Genomic DNA, 13457 nt, shown 5'->3' on the forward strand with positions numbered 1-13457 from the left:
TTTTGGGTTGGGTTTTTTTTTTTTTTTTTTATTTTCTCCCCCTGCAGCGCAAAAACTCCCCGCTTCCCCCTTTCCTCCCCCTCGCCCCTGCCATATGGCTAACCTCCCCCTCCCCTGCGAGCCTGGTGAAATCTGGAGGCAGAGACTGGCCCCCCTGCCTGCGTAAGAGCCTCCCGCCGGCGCGCCCGCCTCCGGCCGCGGGGCTGGGGGCGCCGGGCGAGCCAGGACAGCTCTTATTCTGAAGGGGCCTGAGGGGGGCTTCATTTCCTGACAGCTATTTACTTAAAGCAAATGATTAGTTTTGGAAGGATGGACTATAACATTGAATCAATTACGGAACGCGGTTTGTGAGACCATTACAGTCAGATCGGGAGGGAGGGCAAGCGGGAGGGAAAGAGCGCGGCTGAGCGGGGAAAGTCACAAAAGACGTGGACATATTTTGGATGTTTTACAATCTGCAGGATTGGGGCTGCGGATTGTAAAGGAGAAGGTAAGAGATGAGGGGCAGTTTCCCCACCTTTTTCTTTTTTACACCTTTACTCTCACGTTTTTTTCCTGATTTATCTTGTTATTTTTTTCTTTATTTATTTGTCAGGGGGGGTACCTTTTTTTTTCTTTTTTTTTTCTTTTTTTTTTTTTTTCCCTTTTTTTTCCCCCTCGATGCTCTGAGATAGGCGTGGGGCTTCTTCCCGCAGGGCGCAGTCGGCGGGCGCTGGCGGCCCCGCGGAGGGGAGCGGGGAGCAGACGCTGTGCCGGCCGTCGGGGTGCGGCGGCGAGGAGCGCGGGTAGCGCTAATGACAAACACATTGGGACGGCGGGGGCCACCGCGCCGCATTCCTGCCGCGGGGGTGGGAGCGACCTGCCGGGGCTCCGTGGGCAGCGGCGGTGTCCGCCCCGTGGGGGGGAAAGTGGGAAAGCGCACCGACAAAGTAAGCGGCTCCCTCTCTTCTCGCATCCCTCGCTTCCTTCACCCCGCTGCTCACCCGTCCCTTCCCCCACCCTTTGTTTTTCACTACCTTCCCCTCTTCAGATCCCCTTTCTCACCTCATTCCCCCTGACCCAGTAGCCTAAAATGCCCCGAGATCCCGAGCACGTACACAACACGCCCAAGGGGACCCGATCTCCATCCCTGCTAGCCCCGTCTTTTTTTCATATGTCTCAGCGACAGGGAAGATGCTGAATTTAGGCAGGGCTGGTACCTGGAGATTTTCCAGCTTACAGTCCCTCTCGCAACGGGAGCGCCAGCCCTGCTGCATGTCCCGCCGGATTGCTGGACCGCACTGCCTCCTACCCCGGGGGAGGGCAAAGTCTTCGCGGCCAACTTTTGGATTTTGTTAAGCGCGGAGTTGCAAACTTGCCAGCCTCTGCCAGGCTGGAGTCCCCTGGAAAAGTCCTAGGAGCAAGTAGGAAATGGCTTTTTGGCTGTCCGCGGTATTGCTCAACATTTTTGGACGCGGATCCCGCAGCTCAGGAGCCGTTCCAGACAACAGGACTTGGACAGCTTTTTCTGGAGCCAGCAGCGACAGATCTAGGGAGGCAGCAGCAGTCCCAGGGCGCAGCCGCCAGCCCCCGGGGCTCGCCGGCACCCCGTCGGAGAGGAGGCTGCGATGCAGAGGCGGGGGCGATGCCCTGGCCCCCACCCGCGCCGGGAGCATGTTTCCAGCGCCCCATCGACGGCATTTTCGGCGCGTCTCTTGGAAACCTCCGGTTTCCTAGCGCTCCTCCGGGACCCAAGGCTGCATGCCCGGGGAGGGCTGGGCATCGCCTCGGCCCTTACGGGGACCGACGGATCCGTTCCCGGGGCTGCAGACACATCGCTCTCTCTTGGTCCCACAGCTCCCAGGTGTGGCACCACGTCGGTCCCACTCCGCACCCTCTCCAGACCCCGCGCCCTCGGGGTTCGTGCTTCACCTGAGGGAGAGGGCTGGAGAAGAAACGCCGGGTCGTAGCTCCGTAGGGAGACACGTCTTTGCTCTGCTCCTCTCCGTCTCCCCTACTTTTCTTTTCCTGGCTACCTCGCATTACAAAAAAAAAAAAGTCTCTCCAGCTTGGCAAAGGCTTTCCTATTGTTTCCCAGACAAACAGCGAAGTGGCTGGGAGCTTCCATCTCTGCTAGGTTTGCTCGGTGTCTTGGGCAGCCTTTGATCTGCAGCGGCTCCAGCCGTCGGGCCCGCCGAGGGGCGGCGGACCGAACAGGAGTCGCGGCAGTGCCCTTTCCCGTTCCCTGGGGGCTGCTGCCTGGGTTACCCGCGGGCAGACAGGGTCTGTCAAGCGCCTGCAGCCTGATGGGGGCTTGAGTGTGTGCGTAAGCCCCCCACCACCATCCACATCCCAGTTCTGGCTGGCTGTAGAAGGCCGCTGCCTCCCCGACGGGACGCACGGGGAAGCGGGGTGGCTTGTTATGTTCTTGGCATCTCCCAGGGCCGATGCAGAGCCCAGCTGGGTTCCCAGCTCAGCTGACTAAACTCTGTGTCCTTGGATGGGGCAAGAGACAGGATCAAAACAAGAAGATAGGCATCAAAGATTCCTCTGTCATCGGCTGATCAAAATCTGAACTGTGGAGATCCGACTTTTAACTCTGGGTCTAGAAATGATCTAGAAAGATCTCCCAGCAAGGGACTTCGGGTTTAACTTCTAGTTAGCAATAAACATTTTAGAACGGCCTCAGCTAAACAGCGGTTCAGCCAACCTCAAAGCTTGGAAAAAAAAAGTTTGAAGAAAAATGAGACCTCACAAAACACTGGGATTTAGGAGTCCACAAGTAAACCAGCTCTGTCAGTCTGCAGGCACTCTCTTGCTGCTTCTAAGAGATCCCTTGTTCTGGTACTCTTCTCCAGGCACTGAAGAGCAGGAGGTGTGCCAGTCCAGTTGCCATTTGGCATTGGGGCTATCTTTACTGTTGTTAGCTTGTTAATGTATGGGAAATCTTCATGTGGTTCTGAGGGTAATATATAAGTATTAGGTTTCAAGAAAGCAGGAAGTAATAAATATTTTAATAAAATACCTCTCTTCTGTACTGCAGCATCGAGCTAGGTTTCAAGCACAATGAATATAGACAGAAGAAGTCTTGCATAGTCCAGACCTTGATGCTTATTACCAGCTACACCAGTTGGTCTAAAGAATGAGGCTTAAATGTATAACTTGATATAATCCTTGCCTTGCTTGCGTTCTTAGTTCATCATGACCACAATGGCACTTTCGCACGTGAACACTAAAATTTTTAATAGAAGATGTTTTCTTTACTTCTTTTAAAGACCTAAAGACACAAGAATGACTTCTGAGAGGTGATTTTTCTTGGTGGTAGGCAAGAATTGCTGATAATTTAAAAAAACTCCCTTAGCCACAAAGCAAGCTGTCCTTTCTCTCCCTCTTGCCTTGCTCTCCTGCTTGACTCATTTCTTTCAAGCTAATAAAGCTTTACATGGGCACCCAAGGGAATAGTTTGCAACAACTAGGCTTCCTAGCTCCTGTGGTCAACAGATATGGATAGTTTTTTCCACACAATGCTTCTTAACATGAGTTGGGATCTGACGTGTTCTTTGATTCTGAGAACACAAGTGAGGTGTACTCCTTGGAAGTGACAGTTTTGGTGTTGGTGGGTTTCTTTGTTTTGTTCTGGTTTGTTTATTTATTTGTTTGTTTTCTTTTCTGTTTGCTGAGACAGTCTGGAAAATCCTCTTTGGATCAAGTGGGAAAATTTAGACTTTGCAATTTCCCCTCCCACCTTTAGCTTCTAGACTGAGGGACTCTTTCCTTGAGGGTTAGGCTGAAGAATTTGGGTTAGAGGGCAACCATCGCTGTATGTAAGAGCCCAGCACTGGACAATTCTTGATGCATAGTTATTTCTTGGGCACTTCTTGATGCATAGTTTTTCCTGTGTACAGGCTATGCTGGATTCAAATACTTGTAAAGGGATGAGGAACAAACCTAATTTTTGGAGAATGTTTATACCAGTCTTTTTCACTGAAGGTTTTTTCTTTTGTTGTTTAAACCTTTTGCCAGTGACACCTTCAGAGCCCCATGTTACTGCTGCAGGGCAGCACTGCTCTTGCAGACAATTGAGTTTGCAATCTGGGAATTGAGAACTAAGAAACGTTTCAGGAGGTCCTGCCTGAATATTTACATTCAGATGCTGACAAATACCACAAGATGGAAATATTTCTTTCTTTTCTTGGGCTTCCCTTAACTCTTCCTGGAAAAGATCAGTTTTCCCAGAAGGACAGACTGCCACTCTGACAAAATCACCACTGAAATTACCCAGCCCTCTCATAGCAAGGGTAATCATATCATTACATGCCAAGATCTGCAACCCAACTGTTCTATCCCTTATGTAAATATAGAGTAAGTGGGACCAGTTTGCTTTTATTTTATTTTTTTTTTTAAATCACATGAAATTAAAATGCAAGAATTTTGAATTTTAAGTTGATCTAGGAGACCTAGATTTTTAGATTCTATCTACTACGTTGGAGACTAGCGTTGCATTCTATTGGACAAGACATTTGGTTCGTTATTGTGGATCAACATTGCCATCATGTGGCCCAGAGGATGAACTGTAGTGACTGGGTAGCTGGCAGGAAATCAGCCCAGTAGTTTGCAGTGTTCTGGAAGATGGACTAGTTTTCTCTCTTGAAAGAGGTCTTCCGTTAATTTACAGCAGTACGAAAAAAATGTGTACCATTGGCTCTTCTGGTTCCTCTTCCTCTCTTTCTCTTTAGGTCATGTAGAGCAATCACATAGGAATATAATAATTTTTTAAACACATATTTCCATTGGCTTTCTGGACATTGATTTTACCTTTTCTTCTGTGGTACAGTCAATGAAACCTTACTTGGTAGTAAACCAGCAGTTGACAGTTAGTGTTTGGAAAACTGACTCCTTGCTGATAAGTTCTTCAGATGTTATTTTTCTGGGGTTTTTTTTGGTTTGTTTTTGTTTGGTTGGTTGCTGGTTGGTTTTTGTTTTTTTTTTTCATCACTGAAGAGCACAACAGACATACTAGAATTTCAGTCAGATCCTTTGAAAATTTATACAAATCCAATGACTGTTTTACGCCAGGCAATCCCCTGCAAAGAATTTGGCAAAGCTTTCGTGGCATCACTTAGCTTTTACTCTACGTGTACATGTTTATGTATTAGCTAGCAAAGTCCAAGATATGCAGGGAATTAAGGTTGGCTCAAACTTACATTGTATATGTTCTGTTAATGCTGGGTTTCAGCTTGCATAAAGCTACTGGCTTCAGTGAGGCTGTACCAAGTTATGGATTGATGGACCAGTGTTAGGAACTGAACCTGATGTGCTTATCCAGGGCTGAGATTTGGATAGTTGAAGACAAAGATAATTGATCTGCCATAAGGAAGGTAAAAAACTAAATAAGTGCACACAAAAATGTATGCGATTGTAAATAAACAAAACCGGGGATAACTGTTCCTGCTTGGTGTTGTGGGCATAAGCAAACTCTCTCATGCCCTAAAGTGTGAAATTGCGCCCATGTTAAACCTTGAGTCTGGCAATAATGTGTGAGGATATGCTGGTGATGGGACTTCATCATGCTTAAGTCAGATTCATGATGTAACTAAATTCAGTTAAAATAGATTTTGAATACAGATGACAGTGAATCCTCAGTACATTATTCTATCTTTCACAGTGAGGAAGTGTTGCTCTGGTCTTGATGACATTAACGGGTCATTGAGGAAAGATCAAAGCTCTGGGTTGTGAAAGAATAGCCAGATGGAGAAAGCAAATTTAGTTAAGTCACTGTGTTTTTAAACTAGGTTGAGACACTCCTTGATTTCAGCAACAGCCTAACCAAGACAGCAAGTTCAAAACAGCACTTTGGAAATGCCATCACATGTACTTACACCAGTAAGTCATGGGGCTTCAGTCCTCGCTTACACAGACAGCTCTGCAACAATGCTAGTCCACTTCAGCAGAGCTTCTGGTATGCAAAAGATAAGCTAGCTTTGTTTTTTCTCCTCCTGTGCTGCATCACTTGCACTGAACAGCCTGGTAAAACAACACAAAAGGGGGAGAATGCTGTATTTTCAGAGAGAAAAGGGAGGGAACTTGGCAGACGGTGAGGTAACATCATCTTTTGGGTCTTGGAAGGCTAGGAGTTAGATCAATTAAGCAGACCATGGTAAGTCTTTAAAGAGTTACAGTGGGTTACTTTATCAGAAAAAATTACAGGATATGAATGTGATAAAAATGAGTAAGGAAGCTGAAACTGAGGGAATTCTTTGATATCCAAGAGTCTGTTATCAATGAGACACAGATACATAAACACATGGCAATTATTGTCAATTGAAGAATCAGGCAAAAGGTCTTGTCTCTGCTGAAATATTTTTAGCTGAATTTCAGAAATTGTTTGTACATGTTTTTGAGGCTTGTAGTTTGTAAGTCTTGTAATCCTGCTTCTGAGACCTTTATGTTTGATTTGAGTATCAAATACTTTTGCTTTGCAATGAGTGCTGTCTGCTCCACACATTGACAGAGGAAAGCAGGACTAATTCAGAAACACTCCTCCTCGGCATGTTGTAAGCATTTAACTCCCACACGGCAATGCCAGAGTTGTAACAACTAGTTGCACCTACATGTTTTGCTGTCTCAGCATCAGGAACTGAATACTAGAGGATGAACAGAAACTCTCCAGAACCTTTGAAAAACAGCCTCTGTCTTGGTACATCATCTTTTATTTAACTCCTTGGTCTGTGTTTCAGGTTAGGGGCTCTTCCATGCAGTGTTTTTTTAATTTATATTGTCTTTTGGGCAAATCCAGTTGCTACTAAAGTTACCAGCAGAACATCTGTTGATTTCAATGGGAGTAGGGATTGTAGGAACTTCTCCTTTAGAAGTTACCTAGCAGGATGCTTGAGGGTTTTATGTAGAAATGTCGTTAGATGGCACAAAAATTACATAGATGCTTACTGCTGTTGTTGCTTCTACAAGACAGATGCCTTAGGATTATGTGTTTGAAAGTTGCAATAATTGCATGTGATCTATGACTCTCCACACTGTCGGGGAGAAGAGATGCTATATGAGTAGCAGTGCTGGCCTACAGTCTGTAGTGGATTTATTTCATTAGAAAATTTCAGCATATGTTTTAAATAGCTTGTTGCTTGATCAAGGGAATTCCTGCTAAATAGGCAATAAGCACCATTGTATTCTGTAAGCTATATATATACATGTGTACAATAGCAAAACAGAAATATTACTTGGGATTGTACCATTTGTAATAAGAGTGGCTTTCAAATGTGCTTTTTCTCCCATAAAAAACACTTGCAGCTGAAAGGTCAGAACTTGCTGCCTGATGCTGTTGCATCCTTATTGATGCCTGCAAGGGAGCTGCCTCTGTGCAGGGGTGTTTCTGTAGGCTCAGTCTTGGAGGCTGTAGTGGACAGTAGAGCTGCTTGCAGGTCATTTGAAAGGGGATATTGATATACCGGGACCTGGTTCCTTACACTGGGACTTGTTTCCTTACACTGCCAGTTGAAAGAAGGGGTTATGGTGCCTTAGCTGCCTGTAGTCTGTCTGTGGCCACATGTATCTCATGGGCAGTGGTGTGAGTCTCAATGGGCTGTGAGTGTGAGCTGGGGTCCCCGGGTAGTTTCTCTTCATGGTACCATGAGGAGTGGTGGGAAGTTGTACTTGGGCATTGCAGAAGAGGGGTCCTGCTAAGTCTTATGCAGTTATCAGTCCATTAACTGGCTCTCTTTCCGTCTCCTTTCTGTTTCAGTTGTTGGCAGCTATGGGTACTTCCCCACGGATGTTCCTGATCCTAGGATGTTTTCTTACAGGTAATGTTTCTCAGTCCTCTAAGCCTCTCCACCCCTAATTCTTAATAAATTTATATTTAAACTTGCTTTTATTCTGCCCATAATAACAAATACCAAATGGTTGCCAGCTGGCTACAGACATGGTTTTTTTGCCTTTTCCTTGGGTAAGCTAAGACAAGACCTACTAAGAAGGCAGTACTTTTGCTGGCCCACATTGGCCACTTCGGCACTCCTATGCTGCTATAACCTCCTCCCACCCAATTCTTCTGACTGCGCAGGGAAAGTGCGCCTGCCTACCTCCAGCTGTCCCAAGTGCCCTGCTGGGGTTTCTGCAGCAGCATGGTGCAGGCGGGGCTGCCTGTGTGGGCTCCCCGCATCCTCCCACTCTGCACCACTGAACCGCACTCGCCTGCCCAGCTCCCAACATCTGCCGAGTGAAGGGTGATAGGAGGGGAGGGCAGGCTTTGCCACAGGGTGCCAAATATAGAGAGGGTCTGTAGGCTGAGGTAACTTTGTGCAGGAGTGGAAAATGGTTTCAAAGACAGTCTGGACTCCTGATGCTGATTTATTGCTGAGTGGCTATTTCACACTGTGAGCCTAGGTGCTTGTTTATCACGGACTACCCTATCTATTTTGTACAGATCATTTGGTAGACTGAAACACCAAACGTATTTGCTTGGTGAATTCCCCATTCTTTTAGGATGTAGATCCTGTAATTTTCCTTTTGGATTTGGATCTGTTATGAGCCCACCTACAAATTACCTAGACTTGCAAACCTGAGCCTGTAATTGGAGATTGCATCTGAAAACCAGTGCCATCTACAACATCTAGTTCGGTGGATTGCAGTTTTATCTGGCTATAAAACTGTACATTTTGGCTAGAGGTAGACCTGATGCACAATTTTTCAGTCTAAGCCCCTGCTCTGGCCCTCTGCACAAATAGAAATCAGATGTAAAGTGCAGGTGTTAGTCTTGGGAAGTGGTGTTTAACTTTCAGCTGTGAGCTTACTCAAAGGCTAACAGGACTGCTGGCTTCCTGATCATGTCTGTAAGAAGCTGTGAGATACCTGTAACCCAACTGCCAGGGTGTGGGATTCACTGGTCTGCAACAAAGTCTGCCCACCTTTGGGGCTGGAAAGCTAAGGTGTGAATTGGGAGCTATCTCTAACTTAACCTCTGTCTGTCTTTCACCTCTTGATTTGACAAACAGAAGTCAGCAAGCAAACACTTAACATTTCAAAGGAAAACCATTTGCCATCCCTTGGGCAAAGCTCTGCCTTTTGACAAGGGCAAATTTCCTGGGACATCAGCAGATCTGAAATAGTCAGAAAAATAGCTGCTCTGGATCCTGTCTGCTTCCTTTCACGTCCCCATGCTGAGGCTGTTCTGTGAGTTCATATGATATTTATTTGTGTCTTTTTGCAGGACCATTCTTAACATTTTGCCAGCTTCCTCTGCCGACTATTGTTCCCAATAGGAATGAAATGGTGGTACAGCTGAATTCCAATTTCACACTCAAATGCTCTGGAGACAGTGAAGTGAGCTGGCAGTACCCAGTGACCGAAGGAAGTCACAGGATAGACATCAGACATGAAGAAAACAACAGTGGCTTCTTCGTGACAGTGCTCGAAGTAGTAAATGCCTCAGCTGCTCATACAGGCTTGTATGTTTGCTATTATAACCACACACAAGTGGAGGATGGGGAAGTGGATGGGAAGGACATCTACATCTATGTGCCTGGTAAGTGCAGGATGGCAGGGCTGTACTTGGAGGTTTGGATGGGAGAGGTGAGCTGTGGATGTTCAGAAGAGGTGTATTGCTGGTGGCAATTTTCATCTCAGAGGAAGAGAAATTGACCCGAAGGCCACTGCCTAACATACAAATCAAGACCAGCCCCTGTGAATCTATGGATATGTTCCTCTGTGGTTTTATGGGTTTTCACTTTTTTGGTGAGAGTTTTAGTTCTCAAGAAGAATGATGAACTCACAAGTTCAGACCTGAGGTCTTCTGACCACCAGGGGCTGGTTAGTAGACCTTGGTGACCGGGTCAGCTCAGCTGTATGTGTACGTCCAGCCTTCAGGTTTGCCTGGCTCCCAGGTGGGGATCAACATAAATGCCAGTCCTTTCAGGGAGGACTTGAATGGGTATTTTGGGATGTGTAGTGACTGAATCAGTGCCATGTACGATACTAAAGCAGTTGCCAGATGAGGAAGGCCATATCTTGTTCTTAACCTGAATTAGGCTTGAACTGAGATCTAGAAAAAGCTGAGATGTCCACATGGCCTGGGAAGAGTAAAGCAACAGAGATATCTCGGGGGTGAGTAAAGCAACAGAGATATCTCGGGGGTGACTGTCAGAAGGGCAGGAAAGAAGTGTGCTTGCTGGCTGGTCTGATGCAAGATTAAAAGCATGGTGCTACCACGCAGTGCCCTGTAATTTTCAAAGCAAACACAGCCTTCCCAGGCCCTGTGCTACATTTCTCTTTAGTGATGGAAAACCTGTTACATTCAGAAGAAACGGCATCCCCTCTTTTTGGGAGTGCCTACTCCCAGCACTTCTCTTCCAACCCCTTGTTCAGACTGGAAATCTGCTTAAATGTTTTCCACACTCTCCACTCGATGAAAATCGTTATTGTCATAGCTGAGATAGGCACCAGAGGCTGAGCCATGACTGGTGGCCTTTCTGGATGTTTCCTCGGCATTGGCTGGGGTTCAGGGGGAGAGGGGCAATACTGTAGGGCCAGAAAAGATCAAGCCACTTGATTTGCAGCAAATATTCATAATAGGAAACAAAAGAGAGAAGAGATTGCAAATCATCCTGCAAAACTGCAGTGTTTTCTGAAGAAGATGATGTCTATAATGGCAAAGGAGACTCTGGAAGGGTAAAAAGTCAGGAAGTAGTAACAGGACCTGTTTTAAAGGCTGTTTTGCAGTGGTGTTGTGTGATTCAAGGACAATGATTCTTCCAAGACTTTTTCTCTGTTTCTTACAACAAATGTAAAATGTTTGCATTTGTTCTTGAAGCAAGATGTTTCAGCAAAGGCTGCCGGCTTTAGCACGTGTATCTTGATTTCCAAACACCTCTAACCAAATCACCAGAAGAGGTTTTCTTATGTTAAGTAGTCTTGTAACTCACACAGTGAAGGAATATAAAGGCAAGAGATTGAAGATTTCTTCAAGAGGGCTTTTTAGTTTGGTTTTCAAAAGCCTCTAGACATCAGCCTACCAGAATTGCCAGGCAGAGACACCCTGTAATTTTTTCCACTCTCTAACCATCAAGATGTCATAAATGCAAAAACATATCCTTTTCTCCAAATTATAGAGGATGTCTCTGTTTCCACTCTAAACTTTGTCTTTACAATTGTTTTTTCTGCAATGAATTAGGAGGGCAATGGGTGGTAGCAACCCACTTTAGCCAGGGAGGATTACGTTAGGACTTCACACAATATCCTATTTTCACTAACAGCACACAGAGAACCAAACTAGGTGAATCCTGTTTCTGTTTTAAATTACAGTGAGAAAATGAATACATGGAGTTGGCAGTGTCTTTGGAATGGAGCGCTGTGTTTGGAATATTGCTACAAAGAGCCTGCCAGTGCAGCAGAAAGTCTATTGTTGGAGGGATTTGGATTGCTATTTATTAAATTTTATTATAAAGCTTTGCACAGAAGCTTCAGGCTAGCAAGGATTATTTGTTTATTCTGAATGGCCAAATGGAGGGCTATGCTTTTTATGCATAATGTTATGCAATTATGTTTTAAACTCAGACTTTGGATTGGCTGGGTAGGAAAGTTGGCATGCTTTTTGTTGACTTTAAAAGAAATAAAACTACCAGGTGTTTGTTTGCTTTTTTCCTAGTTGAATACCATATTTTGAAAACCACATGCTGTGACCATAATTAACTATGTCTCATAACTGTAATGTTGGACATGTTAGAAATACATGAAGATAAGTACCTTGAACTATTTTTGATGAACTGTGGCTTTAGTGGCATTCAACATAAACAACATGAAACTGACTTCTACTTTATTTGACTTGGAATGTGGTTGGATTTTCATTTTACTTTTTTTTTTCACTGCTTATATATTGGTTAGTAGATAGCTACAAATACCATAGGAAAAAAAATTAACTTAAAATGAGTGAGTTGCTGATTAATAACACTTAGCATTTTGGTGGGAGGATCTTTTGTCTTTTTCATCCTGCACCCTGAATTGTCACAAAGGAGCCCAAGTCCTTTCTTGTTTTGTGCTTAGAAGAAATGTCTCACTATATGTCACATCAAATAGCTAAAATGAGATACTGCATTCAGTTAGCAAGCCTTACCTGCAATCTCTGAAAAACTGGGATAATGAACTTTACAAATTTCAGTTATGACCTATAAGTGGCACTGACATCCAATTCTTGTATGTGGGCTTGCTACAAACAAGACAGTGTAATACTACATCTTGTTTTTTACAGACCCAGACATGCCTTTTGTTCCTTCTATACCAGAAGACCAGTTCATCCTAGTAGAAGAAGGTGATCCCACAGTTATCCCTTGTCGGACAAGTGACCCAGATGCTCAAGTGACTTTAACTGACAGCTTAGACAAGGCTGTGAATGCTTTATATGACACCAAACAAGGCTTCATAGGGAATTTTCCTGCGGGCTCATACACATGCAAAACAGTGGCTAAAGGCGTGGAGTTCAAGTCTGATGAGTTTCTCGTCTATATTATAAGAGGTATCTATTTCTGTTCGTTTAAAATAAAAAAAGTAGTTGTGTTCTTTCTTCACACTGTAAGAGCCATATTAGCACCAGCAACACATGGTTATATCACGTTTCCCCAATGATGAGCTCCTTGCTCCTCTGTCAGTATTGCCAGTTACTTAGTTGTGAGTTTACTTAGAATTAATTTTAATTTTGCTAAGAATAAAGTGTCCCTAACTTTATCTCCTCTCCCATCTCCTCTCTCTCTCCCAAATGGTTGCAAGAAAAGACTTCTGTAGTCTATGTATTTTCATCTTATTTGATGAAACATAACTTAAAAGGCTGGCATTTCTTGGTGGCTTTGAATTGTAGAACCTTGTGTGGCCTGAAAAACATCATGATTCAATTACTTTGAAAACTTTTTTCCTGGCCAGCAAGGGATTCTTAAAGACAGTCACTAATCAGCAAAATGGGAGATTTCTTTTACACTGAATGACTTTTCACAGGGGCATTTGAGATAGGAACTTCTAATTGAAACTTTATGAGTGGATCATTTCTTTGTGGGATTGAACTTAATGCCTGTACACTTCATCCTTTAAATATGAATTGTTTATATCAGTATAGATCAGCAGTAATTTTACTGAATTTTTCAGATAATTCCTCAGTAGAAGAAGTGAAATGGAATCTCCCTCTGAAATTGTACCATGTGAAAAGAGCATTCTTTTTAAAACTAAACGAGGTCTCTCTCTCTCTTCTCTTAGCTACTTCACAGCTTCCAGTTGAAATTGAAGCTCTTAAAACTGTCTACAAAACAGGCGAGACCATCGTAGTAACTTGTGTGGTCTTTGACAATGAGGTGGTTAATTTACAGTGGAATTATCCCGGGAAAGTGGTAAATCTCTTTTTCTTTTTTTTTCCCCTCAATATTTCTAGTTACTTACTGGGGAAGAGGGTGGAGTTGTAATATATTCTTCTCTTATCTGAATGAGGACAGCTG

At 44.5% G+C, this 13457-nt stretch overlaps 1 protein-coding gene across 3 annotated transcripts in view; it reads left to right on the forward strand.

Moving 5' to 3' along the window:
- The first annotated feature begins 244 nt into the window (after positions 1–244).
- The window catches only part of PDGFRA (platelet derived growth factor receptor alpha), a 34569-nt gene continuing 21356 nt past the window's right edge, over positions 245–13457 (forward strand). The window contains exons 1-5 of one of the 3 annotated variants that reach the window (XM_027635822.1): positions 245–497; positions 7733–7793; positions 9197–9511; positions 12230–12493; positions 13222–13352. In XM_027635822.1, coding sequence (XP_027491623.1) covers positions 7745–7793; positions 9197–9511; positions 12230–12493; positions 13222–13352 — 759 coding nt within the window. In that variant the 5' untranslated portion in view covers positions 245–497; positions 7733–7744. Of the gene's footprint in view, positions 498–4173; positions 4278–7732; positions 7794–9196; positions 9512–12229; positions 12494–13221; positions 13353–13457 lie in introns of those variants that run through there. The other 2 variants (XM_027635821.1, XM_027635823.1) reach the window with 2 other exon arrangements.

This window comes from Corapipo altera, unplaced genomic scaffold (assembly GCF_003945725.1).
Source record: "Corapipo altera isolate COAL_440 unplaced genomic scaffold, ASM394572v1 22b, whole genome shotgun sequence".
NCBI classification, from domain to species: Eukaryota; Metazoa; Chordata; class Aves; order Passeriformes; family Pipridae; genus Corapipo; species Corapipo altera.